At 48.7% G+C, this 19903-nt stretch overlaps 1 protein-coding gene across 1 annotated transcript; it reads right to left on the minus strand.

The window, feature by feature from the left end:
- Positions 1-2989: 2989 nt before the first annotated feature.
- LOC143509671 (serine protease FAM111A-like) lies at positions 2990-4568 on the minus strand. Its single transcript, XM_076998514.1, has one exon. The coding sequence runs from the start codon at positions 4562-4564 to the stop codon at positions 3026-3028; it is 1539 nt and encodes a 512-aa protein (XP_076854629.1). The 5' UTR covers positions 4565-4568; the 3' UTR covers positions 2990-3025.
- Positions 4569-19903: the final 15335 nt, after the last annotated feature.

Genomic DNA, 19903 nt, shown 5'->3' on the forward strand with positions numbered 1-19903 from the left:
GACTAATGTTTGAATGTTAAATCCTGTCTCATTATTATTGAAATGATTATGCAAACGGTGTGTTCCAAATTAATGTGTATATAAATATATATATAAATATATATATTTATATATATATATATATATATTTATATATATTTATATATATAAATACAGGCACGTTTATATATATATATATATATATATATATATATATATATACACACACACACACACACAGGGGTTGGACACCTGTCATTTTTGTCACGCTTGGCTCCGCCCCCCTCCTGTCTGCCACACCTTCTTTGTATTATCCTGCCTTTATTTGCCTTCTCAGCTGTTTCTTGTTTGTTTCATTATTGTATGGTATTTAGTTCCTGGTTTTCTGTGTTCTGTATTAGAAATTCTGAAACCCTTCAAATGGTGAGCACAAAATAGTCAGAAGCAGTTGGGTTAGATAATAAGTACAATGATTTATTTAAACATAAACATGGATGAACCCTTGAGATCTCCGTTACAAACACACCAAGTGTCTGTCACAGAGAGAGCTAATTCCCCACTCCGAACTCTCATCCTTTATACCCTTGATCATCAATACACACGGTGTCCACGAGGTGAACATGAGGTTATTAACGAAATATGATTGGACAATGTAAGAAATGATTAGCATTGATTTGACAGATGCATATGATGCATGCCCCCTCCACGCTCAGCATCCTCGTGATGGCGTGGCAGACTGAGTGTCGCCGTAGTCCTTTCCAAACTGAGATTAGGCGTCTCCAGCGAGGTCAGTTTAGGAACACCAGATCAGATTAGACCTCGATTAAGGCCATCCAGAGAACACACATACACACATCTGAGGCCTACTGACGTCACGAGAATGGCTTCAGTGGCATGATTAACACACGTATATGTAAAAACCCTACTTCTATGTGTTTAATATATACTAAGAATCACCAAATTTCCATCACATTTCCCTCCTTTTTGTCCTTTATGGACAAATTACACCGACTACAGACCATTCCAGTACAGGCTTTCGATCGTAGTGTCACTTACGGAAGTACATGCATGGTCAAACAAATTACATCTGATTACAAACAGATTACAACATTGTTCAACGAAGTAATTAACTCAAACATCATCATCATCATCATTAAATGAATCAACATCAGGTGATAGATTGGTGGCCTTGACATCTGTCCTCATCGTGAGGTCCTCAGGTTTTAGCGCCGTGTCTGCAGCCTGCAAGACACAACTCCTCAGAAGTGACAGCAAACAAGGCACACAGAAAAACCATCAACAACAATCGCCATTGTGCTCCATCCCCGCATGAGCAAGAGCACAGGGTTCATGGTGGGTGATCGTTGACCCTTCTTGACAGCTGTTGTGCTTGGAGTGCGGGCACGCCCTATCTGCACTTCCACCCACTCAACTGAGGCGCCCGAACACCCTCCTTTCACCCTACAGAAGCTGGGATGCTTCAGTGCTGCTCTTCGTCTGCTCGGGTACTGGAACCTTCTTGCAATGGCTGGCGTGACATCACAATAACATCGTGGGTTATTGTGTGTGTTTGTGACCTGGTTGTCAGCTCTAGTTTAATGTTTAAAGCCTTGTACGTATCTCCATTCATCTTGGTTATTCTTGCCTTCTTGTCCTTTGTATGTTTACACTTTAGTTACTCCTAAAAGTGCTTTCTGTGTTCTTTCTTAGTGTAGTCTGGTTTATGTTTTGTGCTCTGTGTTACTAGCTTCTGTGTATTTGGTTCTAGTTCCCTATGGTTTTACCCTGTGTATACAGTAGTTCTTGTATGTGGTTTGGTGTTACTGATCGTTATTTTGTGGTTTTGTATCTCATTTACTTTAGTCTCTGCTGCGTTTTCTCTGTGCCTTGTATTATTTCAGGATTCTTATTACATAAATGTATTTTCCTTTCATAGTCGCTGTAGTCAGTTGTGTTCATTTGTTAGTGTTTCAGTGAAGTGTGTTCGGTAAGTCGCACACTCTCTGTGTGGGCGCGGTTTCTTTAGAGGAGACTAGCTCCGTTCAGGTAGCTGTTCGCTCTTTATCGCGAAGGTGTCCAACCCCGACTCCCACCGTGTTACAATTTTAGTGTGGGAGGTTTTATGGGGGTGGATCAGTGATGGTTTGGGCTGCCAAATCATGACATTCCCTTGGCCCATTGCTTGTGCTAGATGGGCGCGTCACTGCCAAGGACTACCGAACCATTTTGGAGGACCATGTGCACCCAGGACTTGTATACGTCATTCCCAAGACGAATCAACACTGTATTGGATGCAAAATGAGGCCCTACACCAGGGGTGGGCAACCCGCGGCTCGCGAGCCGCATGCGGCTCTTTGCCTGGTTTCGTGCGGCTCCCCAGCCGGTCCGCGGGCTCACCTGCAGTAACGGGGCGACACACTGCTACATTTTCGTGGTGCGCGGTTTGTTTCCAAACCCAGCGAGCCGCTAATACTTTTAAAATCGCCGTAGTGGAAAACACGCATTTGACTGTCTTTACAGCTAATAATTTAACCCCCCCTACTCAACAACTTACACTCGCCCCCCCTCCCCCCCCCCCGCTCAACAACTTACACTCGCCACCATGCTCGACAACTTACACTCCCCCCCCCCGCTCAACAAATTAAACTCGCCAATGCATGATGTGGCTCTTTGCCGTTACACAGTACAAAAAATTGCTCTAGGTCTCTGGCGGGTTGGCCACCCCTGCCCTACACCATACTAATAAATTATTGTGGTCTAAAACCAGGCGTTTCAATTTCATTGTCCAACCCCTGTATATGCTCAATATTGTTTATTTTGTTTTAGAGGCTCTCATGGAGCCAAAATTATGGAAATATAAGCCCAACTGTTTACTTCAGTTTTAATCCTAAATTATAATTTTGCTATATGTACACCTTGAGATAACTAGTGTTCAATGTGTATTAGTACAAATTGTAAAAAAATCGGCTCAAAATGGCCACTGCACAAAGGGGTTTTAAATACTCAAAAAAAATCATGCTCCAAATCTCTTTCAGTGAATCCTCTTTCAGCCCTGATTCTGTTCATCTGCCTCTTTAAGCACATATTTCATGTTGTTTAGAGACTTAAAGTGTTTAACAACACAAACTCTCCCAGACTTCCTGCACTGTCTGATGATGCACACTAGGATGGGCAGCATGGGATAGGCGTACTCCATCACACTCCTCTTCTTCCCTCCTGCTCCTTGGTAAACATAGCCTCCAGTGTGAACTCCAATCAGTTCACAGGACTCATTGAAGACTGGGGAGCCAGAGGATCCATGCAAAAAACAGGAATTGTAACTGATCTGGGAATCATCAATTTTCCATTTCTCTATTTGAGACCGCTGTGTCATGACATGAAAGAATTCTTGGTTCTCAGAAACGTGTCGTTCTGAAGACGATGCAGCTTCTTCTTTTGGAATGATGAAACAGGGGTCCATTCTCTTAACCCCACCCCCAGGATATCCAACTATACAGATCCCACCCCTACTGGAAGGTGGACTATAATGACTAAGCAATTGAGGACAGTCAGGAAGTTTTTCATCATCGCTCAGTTGTAGCAGTGCAAAGTCCACATGCTGACCCATGTCAATTTCCCCATAACGGTGGGAAACTAAGGTCAAAGGTTTTGTCTTGTGCACTGGTCTTCTCTCCTCAGTGTCCATTCTTTCCTCTGTGTCCATTATCTCTTCTGTGTCCTCTTTGACCAAATCCTCAAATTGAAATATAGCTGTTATGCATTTTGGCTTATGGGTAATGTCATAAGTAGAAACAACATGCGCATTGGTCAGAATTAACCTGCCAGTCAGCAAAAATCCAGTTCCTCTTGCTTCCCCTTCCACACAGATCTGGCAGACAGAGTCAGAGAGTTTACCTAATTGTTTTACTGTCTTTATCTCAGAGAAACTCTGAGCGCTTTTATCATACTCCTCTCTGAAGAACCTCTGCACCTCAGCAGGCTTTGAGAGTTTCTCCCGCTCCTTCAGCTTCTCCAACAAACCTCTCATCTGATCTCGGAGAAGATTCAGGACTTTCTCTGAGTTTGGGATGTTTGAAATGTGGATCTGCGTTATGTTCGATCCCTTCCCTTTCAGCGGCTTTTGCTGCAAAGTGCTGACAGAGGCTGCAGTTTCTGACTGATGACTAGTAGGACTTATGGACACTTCACAAGGACCATTCTTCACTTGCTCATACTCCTGATTAGACCCCTGACTAGACCCCTGACTAGGTGGCCGATTGTCTTCGACAAAAACCTCGAACTGCTTTCCATTCAGAGGGTCAACAATGTTTGACATGTTGTGGATATCCTTATTGTCCATGTCCTTGAGAGAATGTGTCTTCTTTTTAAAAATGCCATCATTAAACCTTCCATCATGCTCAAGAGCATTTATCAGCTTTCGTCCTTTCAAGGCATACACACAAACGTAATCCACATGTCTTGTCAGTTGCTTGTTTCTCATCAGTTGTCGAATAACTTTGTGACCTCGTATTTTAATGTTAAAGGTAACAAATTTGTTGGCGTCACTCGTATCATTTGATTTATTCCCCTTTCCGTCGTTATCCATTTTAATGAAGGTTATATCCAAAACCTCATTTTTATTAATCAGACAGCAGGGGAAGTCGGACGTCACGGCTCCTCTGGGTGATTCCCCTCTACAGATCAGCACTTGCTTTCTCATATTTTTATTTACAAAGGTTGTAAAAGAGGAGTTTGAATTTAGTGCCTCCTGTACAGTCATTGGCCCATTATATGTCACCAAGTAATTTTGTTTTTTATAGCAGAATTTGAAATCACAAGTTTCAGTTCTCTGTAGACATAGAGAAACAGTTTTAATTCAGAGGACACTTATAGTAATAGTCTCCAAAATGATTTCTGTAGTTGCAGAGTGTCACGTGCGGCTACGCCCCCTCTCCTAGCTGTCACTCTGGGTTCCCTCGTGTCTGTGTTCTTGCCCGTTTGTCCCGCCCTGCTCGTTAGTTTTATGAATCCCTCGTTTGTTACCACGCCCCTGTGTCATTGTCATCACCTGTCCCTAGTTTAGTTCTGTGTATAAAAGCCCCTGAGTCTCCCTTGTCCTTTGTCCGGTATTTTGAATTTATGTGTGATCGTGTCTATCCCACCGCTGTTCTCTGTGCCTGACCGTTTTCGTGTTTCTCCTGTTTCCCGTGCCCCCTGTCTTGTGATGCCTGTCTTTGCCTGTTTTACGGACTGCCCTCCTGTGATTGACCCTGCCTGGCTATCCGACGATGAATACGGTATTCCCCTGAATAAATCTCGCTCTTCTCAGCGATTGTGTCCGTCTCCTCGCTCCGTGGCGCAAGCTACGTTACATAATACCGGACCTATCAAGGACACAGCGAGAGAGCGAGACTCTGGTGAGTTCAAACACTGTGAATGGATGTCGGCTGGTTTAATCCGGTTCGACTCTCCGGTATTTCAGTGCGAACAAACCAGAGACAGGAATACCCCTGGCGCTGCGGGTACAAGGAAGTCTCGTCGCCGACCAAAGAAAGCGCAGTCTCTTTCTACTGGCTTCCGCGACGAGACTCCATCTGAGCGCTGTGTGTCTGCCCGGTGTTGCGAACACGACGGGGAAAAAGCCCCTGTAGTGCAAGCAGCGGGCAGACGGTCTGAGCGCACAGACAAGTATTCACTTAACCCTCGGTTGACTCTCTCTGACCACCGCGAGCTCCCGGCGCCTCAAGGGAGGCGGAGCCGCAGCAGAGAGAGCAACCGAGGAGCTTCTGTGTCTGTGTGTTCTGCCAGGCTCACCCAGGACCCTGAGGAGGAGGACCCACCGCCTCTGATCCTGCCGGCTACTCCACATGACAACCCCAAGTATTTTTTGGGGGGGAGTACGAGCCACGTCAGTATGGCGGTCCCGCCCCCCGATGACGTCAGTATAGCGGTCCCGCCCCCCGATGACGTCAGTATGGCGGTCCCGCCCCCCGATGACGTCAGTATGGCGGTCACGCCCCCCGATGACGTCAGTATGGCGGTCCCGCCCCCCGATGACGTCAGTATGGCGGTCACGCCCCCCGATGACGTCAGTATGGCGGTCACGCCCCCTGAGGACGTCAGTATGGCGGTCACGCCCCCTGAGGACGTCAGCCCGGTGGTTCCGCCCCCTGAGGACGTCAGCCCGGTGGTTCCGCCCCCTGAGGACGTCAGCCCGGTGATTCCGCCCCCTGAGGACGTCAGCCCGGTGGTTCCGCCCCCTGAGGACGTCAGCCCGGTGGTTCCGCCCCCCGAGGGTGTCTCGTCCACGCCAGTTCCTGTCCCCGCTGCCCGTCAGCAGTCCACGCCGGTTCCTGTCCCCGCGACCCTGGAGAGGTCGTCCACGCCGGTTCCTGTCCCCGCGACCCTGGAGAGGTCGTCCACGCCAGTTCCTGTCCCCGCTGCCCGTCAGCAGTCCACGCCGGTTCCTGTCCCCGCTGCCCGTCAGCAGTCCACGCCGGTTCCTGTCCCCGCGACCCTGGAGAGGTCGTCCACGCCGGTTCCTGTCCCCGCGACCCTGGAGAGGTCGTCCACGCCGGCTCCCGTTCCCGCTGCCCGCCAGCGGACCCTGCCTGTCCCCGCTGCCCGCCAGCGGACCCTGCCTGTCCCCGCTGCCCGCCAGCGGACCCTGCCTGTCCCCGCTGCCCGCCAGCGGACCCTGCCTGTCCCCGCTGCCTGTCTGCCGGCTCCAGTTCCCGCTGCCTGTCTGCCGGCTCCTGTTCCCGCTGCCTGCCGCCCGGCCGCACCTGTCGCCCCAGAGACTGTGCTGCCCCCTGTTGGGCATGGACTTGGTGTTCCCCCTGCTCCGCCCTTTGCCTCCTATGTTCCGTTGCCCGTGTTCCCCTTGCTCCCTGGTCCCATCCCTGGTTTTGTTTTGGTCCCTGTCCCCGTGGTTGTGTCTGTCAAGGTCTGTGTTCCTGTTCCCGTGTCTGTTTCCTGTGGTGTCGTCTCTGTCCCTGTCCCCATGTCTGTTCCCCAAGTTGTCACCCACCTTGTGCCTGTGCCTGTCTCCGTTGTTCATGGTGTCTTTGCCTCTGTGTTTGCCTCCGCCTTGTCCCCTGGCCCCACTCCCGTGTCTGTCCCCGGTCCTGTACTGTCCGGCCCTGCTCCTTGCCCTGTCCGGTCTCCATGTGCCCCGTGTACCGCCATGCCCCAGCCCAGCTCCTGGCCCGTCTCTGGTCCCCCTGTCCCTGCCGTGCCCCGGTCTCCGTGCCCTGCTTTCCCCTGGTCTGTTCCTCCGGTCCGTCCCGTGTCTGCTGTCCCTGTCCCTCGCCGTGTTCCGTGGTTCCCTGTCTTGTCCTAGTCTGGTTCCCTGTCCTGTCTGCCCTTGCGTGCCCCAGAGTGGCACGCTTTGAGGGGGGGTTCTGTCACGTGCGGCTACGCCCCCTCTCCTAGCTGTCACTCTGGGTTCCCTCGTGTCTGTGTTCTTGCCCGTTTGTCCCGCCCTGCTCGTTAGTTTTATGAATCCCTCGTTTGTTACCACGCCCCTGTGTCATTGTCATCACCTGTCCCTAGTTTAGTTCTGTGTATAAAAGCCCCTGAGTCTCCCTTGTCCTTTGTCCGGTATTTTGAATTTATGTGTGATCGTGTCTATCCCACCGCTGTTCTCTGTGCCTGACCGTTTTCGTGTTTCTCCTGTTTCCCGTGCCCCCTGTCTTGTGATGCCTGTCTTTGCCTGTTTTACGGACTGCCCTCCTGTGATTGACCCTGCCTGGCTATCCGACGATGAATACGGTATTCCCCTGAATAAATCTCGCTCTTCTCAGCGATTGTGTCCGTCTCCTCGCTCCGTGGCGCAAGCTACGTTACACAGAGTCTGTGCAACCTACCGGATGGACGGTGTCCTCTCCCATCACAGTCTCATCTGTCTTCATACACAAATTGTTCTTCGACTTGGAAACCTTGAGAAGAGATACATTATACAATAAACAACATTAACATATCTACATCAACAAATCTATTTACATATCTACATTAACATAGCCATTTGGATTGTGTCACAGGTTTTCAGTTGGTGCACTTTATCCATTAAATCCCCCATTTTCTCCGAGGCTACCATGATAGTTTCCTTTTTATTTGTCTCACCCGTCACAGATCTACATTATGTTGCTTTAGTATTGACATCAGACATGCAAGCAAACCATGTAAAACAAGACTTGTAATGTTCATATTCTACAAATTTCATAACTCATTTACATAAAATGTGAAAATGCTGCAAGTGGCATTACAACCAAGTGACATCAACCACCTGACTTTACCCTGTCGTATTTACTTGAAAACAAGCAATTATGCTTTTTTTCAATCTTCGTATAAGAAACAAAATTTTGAGCGATGAGTGATTTTTCTAAACAATTTGTCCAACCTGTTCTTTTAACCCTAGGTAAACACACTTTTAAAGGCTTTTTAAAACTCAATTGCTTTCAAAAAGTGATAATCACTTATAATGTTGGTAAAATGTAAAGACACTGTAAAATGACAAAAGACGAAAAAATGTAAATACAAACATCGGTCATCTTTCAGCTTGTGGACACCAACAAAAGAAGAAAAGAAAGCGCATCAGCGTAGTTTGTGTAGCATTTGAAAAGCGCTCGCGTCTGTGAACAGAAACTGTGAAATAGCGCCCTCTGTGGTCACAAAACTCGACGGTCACAGAATCTGGTGTAACACCTGTTTCCTCCCTGTGCTCCACGACTCATCCTCTAAACTCGGTTGCAAAGCTCCCTTCTATCCGGGTCATACCTGTCAAGTGTCCCGTTTTGGCCGGGCAGAGGTGTCAATTCCAGGTTCAGAAAGTAAAAGTCCTCACCAGGATTTTGCTCAAGCTTGCTAGATTTCCTAATTAGTGCAATCCAGGTAAAATTAGTGGAATCAACACAATCCAGGAAGCCTGAGCAAAATCCTGGTGAGGACTTTTACTTTCTGAACCTGGAATTGACACCTCTGTGGCCGGGACAGTCCCGTATTTTACCGCTCTGTCCCGGCATCATCCTGTATTTTTATTTTCCCGTATTTGTCCCGTATTTTCAGTTTTCAATTTTTATTTTTTTTAAGGCATTCATGTAGCGCTCCAAACAGAATTCTGTCACTAGCCTCGCGAGAACTGCTACCCAGACTACTGCAGGTTCTCAGGCTAGTGACAGAATCTGTTTGGCGCGGCACATGAATGCTTTAAAAAAAATAAAAATTGAAAACTCGTGGGTTTAGTGTCAACAGTGGGAGCAAACCTGGAACAAATCAGAGATGGATTTAACGAGAGAAGGCAGTCCTGCCAAAAAAGCTAAGCGTACGTGTAAGTACCTTGACGAATGGGACAGGGAATTTACTTTCCTAAAGAGGAGCATGAAGGGGCATAGCTGCTCATTCTGTAAGATATGTAGCTGTGATTTTAGTGTCTCTCATGGGGGAAGGAACGATGTCCGTCAGCACGAACAATCTACCAAGCACAAACGCGGGCTAAAGGCACAGAAATATGCCCAGGAGATGTCCCCATTTGTAGCTAGAAATACCACTAGAAATTTTTTTTTTATTCATTTGTAGTTCAAAACATATTTGGGGTGTTTTTTCTTCACTTTTTGCCACTCCAAAGATGTTTTCGTCTCTCCTACAGCCTCGATTCTAAAATGCCCAATTAAGAGCAGCCCGGCGGCAGGCCAAGGATGAGGCAGAACAGAACTTAACTACATCCAACACAAAGGATCTGTGGGTTTCAATCAGACAAATGACAAATATGAATGAAAAAAGGAAGCCTCTGTCTACCCCTAATGAAACAGCTAGGGCTAATGAACTTAACTATTTTTATATGCGCTTCGATACAGGAATTAGGAGCAATTGTACTGCAGTTTTAGAGAATGTAATATGTGACCTAAACAGGGATAGAATTTTAATTGAACAACAAGCAGTGACCAAAGTCTTGAAGGCCATATGTACCAACAAAGCAACGGGCCCAGACCGTATGTCGGCCTTCTTGCTGAAGACTTTGGCTGAAGAGCTGTCACCTGTTTGGCATAACTATTTCAGCTTTCCATAGATACTCATACTGTGCCAGTACTCTGGAAAAAATCTTTTATTATTCCAGTCCCTAAAAAGGCCAGCCCACAGATAAGATAAGAGAGATAAGATAATCCTTTATTCATCCCTCAGTGGGGAAATTTGCAGTGTTACAGCAGCAGAAATAGTGTCAGGAAGTACACATGTATAATATACAGGTATACAAGAGAAATAAATAAAGAGTATAAATATATGTGCATGTTGTAACGTTTTAACAGGGAAGGGGTGACGCAATAGCGGGTTTTTCAATATTTAATAAAAGATACGCAACCAAAACCAAACAGAAGCAGAACAATGGAAGGAGGACACAAACAATGACAGGGGGTATACACTACCAGCAATAATAAAGAGGGTCAATGAAGCACGTACATACACAAGCAAAGAAACATCAACCAACCAAAGAATACAAAACACAGGAAAACCAACAGCGACACTAACAGCACAGGCGTGAACCACAATCTAAACAGAGAGACAGCGAACTAAACACACACTACTAAACACGTGGGGAGGGGAAGAACGGAGAGTCAAAGCAGATGAGAACAAAATGAACTTTAGAGAACAAGACAGACGTAGAACACGAGCCGAAGACTAACCTGGACCGGACAGCAACACACTCAAAGAACACAGGGCAACTGTACCTACAAACCAGAATCATACAGCAAGAGGGAAAAGGAGAGCACGGGGCAAGGCGAAAGGGAAACAGAACAAACAATGACCGACACGGAACAAAAACACTAGGGGGGTTTTATACAATGGAAACAAGACGGTGAAATGAGACTCAGGTGTGTGTGACAAACGACGAGGGCGTGACAGACAGGGGGAGGAACGAATCGGAGCGGGAAGCTAGGCGGGACCAGGGACGAGGGAGGGGCTGGACGTAACAGAACCCCCCCTCAGGGCGTGCAACACCGGGGCACGCCCAACAGGGACAAAACAATCCACACGGGGAACAGCAGGCGTGACCGGGATAGGGACGACAGGCCCGGGGCAGGACGGACGCAACGGGCCACTGACTGGACGCAATGGAGGACAGGGACAAGGGATGGGAGGCAGCACGGGGACTGGAGCAGACGGGCCAGGACAGGGGACAGAAACAGGGGACGGAACCAAAGGGGCCGGAACAGAAGGGACCAAGGGCACCGGAGACAACAGGCGGACAACAACGGAGACCGGGACGGGGACGAAATGGGTCACGACCTGGGGAACCAACACGGGCACAGGAACCCGGACGAGACCACCAGACACAGACACAGGGACGGGCACAAGGACACGGACAGACATACACACTGGGACAGGGACCAACAGGAAACCAGGGAGGGGACAGGGCAAAAAGGGGAACATAGGCGATCGCAAAACAGAAGTCACAAGAGCGTCAGCGTCCGAACAGTCCAACACGGAGCCAGCCCCAGGCCCACAGGCGGGCAAAGCAGTCACTGTGAGGGCTGGCGTAGACCAAGGAGCGTCTCGGGGAACCGGCGGAGCCGGAGGAATGTTCAGGGGAGCCGGGGAAAAGTCCAGGGGCACCGGGGAAAAGTCCAGGGGCACCGGTAGGACCGGCTGAGGGACAGCGGAGACAGGGGAGGCCGGCTGAGAGGCCGCAGGGACCCGGGAGGCCAGGAGCCGCAGGGACGGGCCGGCAGGTCGTGGGGACGGGCTGTGTCCGCTGGCGGGCAGCGGGAACAGGTGGGGACCGCTGGCGGGCAGCGGGAGCAGGCGGGGTCCGCTGGCGGGCTGCAGGAGCAGGCGGGGTCCGCTGGCGGGCTGCGGGAGCAGGCGGGGTCCGCTGGCGGGGAACGGGAGCAGGCGGGGCCCGCTGGCGAGGAGCGGGAACAGGCGGCGTCGCCGTGCAGACGTCATCGGCGGGCGTGGCAGCCGGAGCGACGTCATCGGCGGGCGTGACCGCCGGAGCGACGTCATCGGCGGGCGTGTCCACCGGGCCGACGTCATCGGGGGGCGTGTCCACCGGGCCGACGTCATCGGGGGGCGTGTCCACCGGGTCGACGTCATCGGGGGGCGTGTCCACCGGGCCGACGTCATCGGGTGGCCTGGTCATCGCACAGACGTCATCAGGGGGCGGAGCCTCCGGGCCGACGTCATCAGGGGGCGGAGCCTCCGGGCCGACGTCATCAGGGGGCGGAGCCTCCGGGCCGACGTCATCAGGGGGCGGAGCCTCCGGGCCGACGTCGTCTGGAGCAGGCGGGTACGCCTTGCAGGCGTCGTCTGGAGCAGGCGGGTACGCCGTGCAGGCGTCGTCTGGAGCAGGCGGGTACGCCGTGCAGGCGTCGTCAGGAGCAGGATACGCCGAGGCGGCGTCGTCAGGAGCCAGGGATGCAGAGGCGGCATCATCAGAAGGCGGGGACGCCAAAGCGGCGTCATCCGGTGCAGGGGCAATGTCTACTGCAGGGGTTTTACCTCCAGTGAACCTCCTACGCATTAGGTTGTAGAACCCCTCCACAGTCCATGCCTCGTCTATACGAGTGGCTAGTATTATGTCCGCCCACTCAAGTGCTTTACCTTTTAGCAGAGATCGCAGAAACAGCACAAGCACCTGGTTTGGAGGTGGGGGACAAGTTAGAAGTCTAATGTATTCCGTACATTGCAGGACATATTTCTCCACTGGTGTACATACTCCGTCGTACGCTTCTGGGCAGCGAGCCAGAGAAGGTAGGCATATGGGATTTCCCATAGGATCCCTTACCAGAAACGACTGGAGATTGTTGAGCTTATCCTGGAAATAATCGCTTACTCTAGTCTGTGCGAGGTTAGCGAAAACTGGCTTCACCTGCTGCGTCATTTCAACTTGGTCGGTCATTATGTAACGTTTTAACAGGGAAGGGGTGACGCAATAGCAGGTTTTTCAATATTTAATAAAAGATACGCAACCAAAACCAAACAGAAGCAGAACAATGGAAGGAGGACACAAACAATGACAGGGGGTATACACTACCAGCAATAATAAAGAGGGTCAATGAAGCACGTACATACACAAGCAAAGAAACATCAACCAACCAAAGAATACAAAACACAGGAAAACCAACAGCGACACTAACAGCACAGGCGTGAACCACAATCTAAACAGAGAGACAGCGAACTAAACACACACTACTAAACACGTGGGGAGGGGAAGAACGGAGAGTCAAAGCAGATGAGAACAAAATGAACTTTAGAGAACAAGACAGACGTAGAACACGAGCCGAAGACTAACCTGGACCGGACAGCAACACACTCAAAGAACACAGGGCAACTCTACCTACAAACCAGAATCATACAGCAAGAGGGAAAAGGAGAGCACGGGGCAAGGCGAAAGGGAAACAGAACAAACAATGATCGACACGGAACAAAAACACTAGGGGGGTTTTATACAATGGAAACAAGACGGTGAAATGAGACTCAGGTGTGTGTGATAAACGACGAGGGCGTGACAGACAGGGGGAGGAACGAATCGGAGCGGGAAGCTAGGCGGGACCAGGGACGAGGGAGGGGCTGGACGTAACACATGTATGTATGTATATATATGTATGTAGTTCTAAACAGTTATGGTTATTGCACATCGTAGATTTAAATATTGCACATGATAGATTTAAATATTGCACATGGTAGAACAGTAAGAGCAGTAAATTACAGTGAGCAGATTGTTGTACAGTACAGGTGATCTATGGAGAGCAGTGGCTGTTGTACAGTCTGACAGCGGCTGGAAGGAACGACCTGCGGTATCTCTCCTTCACACAGCGCGGGTGCAGCAGCCGGGCACTGAAGGAGCTGCTCAGTGCTGACAGGGAGTGGTGCATGGGATGGGACAGGTTCTTCAACATGTGGTTGAATTTAGTCCTCATCCTCCTGTCTCCCACCACCTCCACCGGGTCAAGATGGCCCCCCAGGACAGAGCTGGACTTCCTAATCAGACCCTCCAGAAAGTCGCGATGTTGCGATTTGCAACTTCAACGCAACTTCAAGCAAACCCCGCGAATTCAGGGCGGTGTTGCAACTTCAGCCAATCACCGCAACTTTCCCGCAAATTTGACCAATCACTGATGTCGTCTTGATGTGACGTAGACAAACTCCCGCCTTACTTCCGTATATACGTTCAAGAGGAGCAGACTGAAAGCAGCATGAGCGACGAAAATAACGGCAAAAAGATCGGGAAAAGCAGTATCCCGGTACACTACATGAAAGCGGGGATAAACTGTCCAGATCCGACCCGCGAATTGATTATCTATGGCCCCCTGGATGATATTTAATTACTATTAGAACCGGCCCGCAGGCCACAGCCGCCCGATGGTGTTATGCACGCACAAACACTACATTCCCCACAATGCAACGGTAGCCCGCAAAGTCACTGCAGCGCACGCAAGCGGCGAGGGTCTGAGATAAAGTTTATAAGTTTAAACTTTTTAAACTGAGATAAAGTTTAAAGTCAGAGATAAAGTTTATTTATCTCTGATCCATATCTACGAGTTACTAGTGGCACAACCACTGGCGATCGATCTCGATATAATACTTAATTTGTGTCCATTTTACAGGCCGCCCGCTAACAACTTACGTTCGCTAACCCCGCCCCCCCGTCAACAATTAATGTTCGCCACCCCCTCCAGGTTCAAATCTCACTCCAAGCGATCTTGAAAAGTTGCCAAGCCTGAATAAATAGGTAAATAGATAATTAAAATGGACTACTAAATAGAGGAAACCATACAACATTTACTCCCTATTGTAATGTACTCACAAAAAAGCAAAAACACACCGCAACTTCCATCGCAATTTTTTTTAAAAACACCCGCAACATCAAACATTTTATCCCGCAACAATCACAAAAAAGGCCCGCGAAATCCTGGTGGGACTGCCTAATGATTTTATTCAGTCTCTTCCTGTCAGCAGTGGAGATGCTGCTGCCCCAGCAGACCACTCCATAAAAGATGGCTGATACCTCCACAGCATCAAAGAAGGTCCTCAGGAGTGTACGCTCCACTCCAAAGGACCTGAGTCTCCTCAGGAGATGTAGCCTGCTCTGACCCTTCTGGTAAAGTGCAGCTGTGTTGTCAGTCCAGTCCAGCTTGTTGTTGAGATGAACACCCAGGTACTTGTAGGACCTCACCATCTCAATCCATTCCCTGGATGTTCACTGGTACAGGGGAAGAGTGTTTGGCCCAGCGGAAGTCCACTACCAGTTCTTTAGTTTTACTGGTGTTGATCTGCAAGCAGTTCCTCTGGCACCAATCCACAAAGTCCTGCGTCAGTTCTCTGTACTCCCTGTCGTCTCCCTCACTGATGAGGCCGACAATAGCAGAGTCGTCTGAGAACTTCTGCAGGTGGCAGCTGGCAGAGCTGTACTTGAAGTCAGCAGTGTAGAGAGTGAAGAGGAAGGGAGCAAGCACTGTTCCCTGAGGAGCCCCCGTACTGCAGACAACCACGTCAGACTGGCAGTCTTGTGTCCTCACATACTGAGGTTTTGTGAGGTAGTCCAAGATCCAGGTGGCGAGGTGATGGTCCAAACCAGCGCACTCCAGCTTGTCCTTCAGTAGTATGGGCTGTATTGTATTGAAAGCACTAGAGAAATCAAAAAACATGATTCTCACAGTGCTCCCAGCATTCTCCAGGTGAGAGAGAGACCTGTGTAGAAGGTGGATGATGGCATCCTCCACTCCAATGCCAGGTTGGTAGGCAAACTGAAGTGGGTCCATAGCTGGACTCACCAGGTGGCGGAGGTGGACAAGAAGCAGTCTCTCCAGGGTCTTCATCAGGTGTGAAGTCAGTGCCACAGGCCTATAACTATTAAAGTCTTTCGGGTGTGGGGTCTTTGGCACTGGTACCACGCAAGATGTCTTCCACAGCTGTGGAACTCTCCCTAATCTCAGACTGAGATTAAAGATGTGTCCGGCCACACCACACAACTCGTCGGCACAGGACTTGAGAAGCCTTGAGCTGATTCCATCCGGGCCTGCAGCCTTCCTGGTCTTGATCCTCCTGAGCTCACCTCTCACCTGGGACGTGGTAAATGCCAGACTGAAGTGGGGGGGCTGACTGCTGGAGTGTGTGTCAGCAGGAGAGCCGTTAGGTGGGGGGGTTGAGAGGGGAGGCTGTCTGCTAGAGTGTGTCAGCAGGAGAGCCGTTTGGTGGAAGCTGTGAGTTAATACAGGGCTTATTGTTGGAGAAACACCGAACAGTCTTGGTGGGTACGGTGTTCTCCACACAGAAGTTCACATAGTCTGTTATGCAGTGTGTGAGACCATCAAGATCCTCCCCATGTGGATCACACAGTTCCTCCCACAGTGTTGTGCTGAAACAGTCTTTCAAAGCCTCTTCAGACTCCACAGTCCATTTCTTCACTGTGCGGGTGACGGCTGGTTCTCTGTGTACAAGGGGTTTCTACACAGGGAGAAGATGAACCAGGTTGTGATCCGATCTTCTCAGGGGAGGGAGGGGTGATGAGTTATATGCTCCCTTTGTATTGGCATAAAACAGATCCAGTATCTTGTTGTCTCTGGTTTTGCAGGTAACGTACTGGGTGAACATAGACAGGGTCGATGATGGAGAACAGTTGTTAAAATCTCCCGAAATCAAAAGGAGGGCTTGGGGATGCTGGGTCTGAATCCTGCTCACAGCTGAGTGCAGGACGTCACAGGCAGTGTCGGCGTTAGCAGACGGGAGAACATACGCAGCTATCGCGATAGCGTGTGAGAACTCCTGCGGTAGATAGTAGGGTCTCATGCTAACTGCTAACAGTTCAATGTCCTTACAACAGATCTGCTCCTTAACAGTGATGTGCCCAGCGTTACACCATCTACTGTTCACGAACACTGCCAGTCCTCCTCCTTTCTTCTTACCACTTTCCTCTGTCCTATCCGCCCGGGTGAGGTGAAAGCCTTCCAGAGAGACGAGAGAGTCCGGAGTTAGCGCCGTTAGCCACGTCTCCGTAAACACCATGACGCTACACTCGCGGAATTCCCTCTCGTGCCGGGTCAGCGCCTTTAACTCATCCATCTTGTTAGAGAGAGATCGTACAATGCCCATGATAACGGAATGGAGAACTGGTTTATAACGTCTCCTTCTCGCCCGGCGCAGAGCCCCCGCGCGATTCCCCCGGCGTCTCCTCCTCAGCTCGTGGGGGATCTCAGCTCGTTCCCCTGGGGCGCCCGCTGAGTCACGTAGCGCCAGAAGCTGCTCCCGAGTGTAAACAATGGGGTCCTGCATGCTGTTCACTGGATCCCCGGTCGCGTATATAATACGCGAGAAATAACAAAGAGAGAAAGTGCAAACTTTGCCGGAACAGGATCCCGGAACTCTTTAATTTTGAAGCGTGCGTTCCGGTAACTGTCTGCCTCGATCCGGTAACATTTAATGTTGTCCGCAGGGTTGCCAACTCTCACGCTACTAGTTACTAGTTCGCTAGCTCTGGTGCCAACCACCGGCGATATAACACTTAATCTGTGTCCATTTTACGTTCGCCACCCCCCCCCCCCCCTTCCGCTCAACAACTTACGTGCGCCAACGCCACCCCCCCCCCCCCCCCACCCCTCACTCAGGTTAAAATGCGGCATCGCTTGATTTACAAATTAAGCCCTGCCCCCAGGGGAGTGTCAGTTCTCCATTCTTGTTCACTCTCTATACAAATGACTGTGTTAGTAAGGAGTCAAACCAATTTATGAAAAAAAATTCGGATGATATTGTCTTCCTGACTTTGTTAACAGGTACCTCTGACCCAAACACATATAGTATGGCTGTAGGAAAACTCGTGGCTTGGTGTGATAAAAATAAATTGGAGATAAATACAATGAAGACAGTAGAAATGGTGGTGGGCCCTCGGTCAGTTGGCAATCTTGACCCTGTGACCATTCATGGCCACACAATCGAGCAGGTGAGCTCTTTTAAATATCTCGGAGTTCATATAGATAGTGATCTGAGTTGGAGATCACAGGTGGCTAGCGTTTGTTCCAGAATTCATCAGCGTCTCTATTTTCTGCGTCGATTAAGTCTATTTGGTGTCTGTAAAAATATTACGCTGATTTTCTACAAAGCTGCTGTTGAATCCATCCTGAGATATGGTATTACTGGTTGGTTTTGTAATTTAACAGTTAAATCAAAAACTCAAATACTCAGACTGGTCAAGACAGCAGGTAAAATTATGGGCATTCCTACCCTTTCTAGCCCGCAGGAGCTGTTGGAGCAGGAATTATATAGACAGGCAATGAACATTGTATTAGATAATACACATGTGCTGTCTTCTGAGTACCAGCTCATGAATTCAGGTAGGAGATATAGGGTTCTGTTAAGTAGCCATAATAGGTACAAATATTCTTTTGTACCACTGTCGATCAAGATGCTAAATAACACCAAGGTTTGACTGTACCCCTGGGTGTCTGGTTTTTTGTAATGACACACAATTGTCATGCACTAAATGCACTTTTTATGATATATTATGTGTTCACATGGTGTTTGTCCATTTATGTTGTGTGTTGTACTGCAGTATGCCCTCTGTCTAAGGAAATTTTCTCCCTTGGGAGACAAATAAAGAGGAACTTTGAACTTGATTCCATCTATATGCAAATAACCGATTATGCAAATTAGGCGATGACGCCATATACAGGAAATGTCCCGTATTTTTAAATACCAAACTTGACAGGTATGATCTGGGTTGGAGTGGAGACTTGTTATCCACACCCAAAGCGTTACAAACTGCTCGAACCAGATACTCTAAGGACAGGGAAAACATACTTCAATGAACTTCCGCTCGTCTCTCTGCCTGGCATATCTGGCGTGAAAGTTATGTGCATTACCGCTCGTAGCGCCGTCATACAAAGTACATTTAACAAATTACCTATTAATACATCTGTTACACACACCGAAAATTTTCACTGCATACAACTCATTTAGCTACAACATCCAATTCCCACATTACATCCAAATATGAGCTTATATTTGTAATGTTGAACGAGGAACTTACGGGAAAGTGTACTTTACTGTACTGTATATGCGCATTTTATATGAACTCCACAAAACATAAAAACAACAATATTTGCAGCGCTTAATACAACAGCATACAGTCTTCTCACACAAACTGTTGCGAGAAAAAGTCACATTAGCCTAACTAGATAGCTAATCATCAAATTAATTCAACTTCCTAGCACGATAAAACAAGACCATCCACTCTGCACTAATTACAGATACATAAATATACGTATGTTGTGCATCTCTGTTAAGTGTCTGAACATAGAAAGAGAGCTTAATTCAAAAATCTAAAGCAACATACGAAGACGATGGAAAGACACCTACCTATCGTGTTGTCTACCTCCAAACTGAATCAATTCAGTTGAAGCACTGTTCCGGGTTTTGAATACGTTTCCAACATTTGTACGTGTCACTACCAGAGACCGTTCTAACATACACTTTTAGGTGCTACTTGGACACATCTCATCAGTGATGAAGGATGGAGGAGTGCCCAGATAGCATACGATTCTGGGCCAAATGTGGCAGTATGCCGGCAGATCTGGCTGAATGTCAGCAAAGGCAACACGGTATTGGGCCATTTGTGGCCCACTGCTGGTCTACCGGAATTTTTCAGAAGTGCAGTTTTATTTTGGCCCAGTTACGGCATTAAGCTGGCAGATCTGCATAAACGTCAGCAACTGCACCACAGTTGGGCTACTTCTGGCCCACTGCCGGTCTACCGGAATTTTTCAGTTGTGCTGTTTCAGTCTGACATTAAGCAAGCAGATCTGCATAAATGAATCTGTTGCTTGCAGTAGACACTTACTTATATATATATATATATAAATTTATTGGCAAGACCCATCTGTATCTATGACCAAATTAGGTACATTTATGTAAATATCTTACATTAAGACAAATAATGAATGGCAAAATTGCT

Source organism: Brachyhypopomus gauderio, chromosome 3 (assembly GCF_052324685.1).
Source record: "Brachyhypopomus gauderio isolate BG-103 chromosome 3, BGAUD_0.2, whole genome shotgun sequence".
NCBI classification, from domain to species: domain Eukaryota; kingdom Metazoa; phylum Chordata; class Actinopteri; order Gymnotiformes; family Hypopomidae; genus Brachyhypopomus; species Brachyhypopomus gauderio.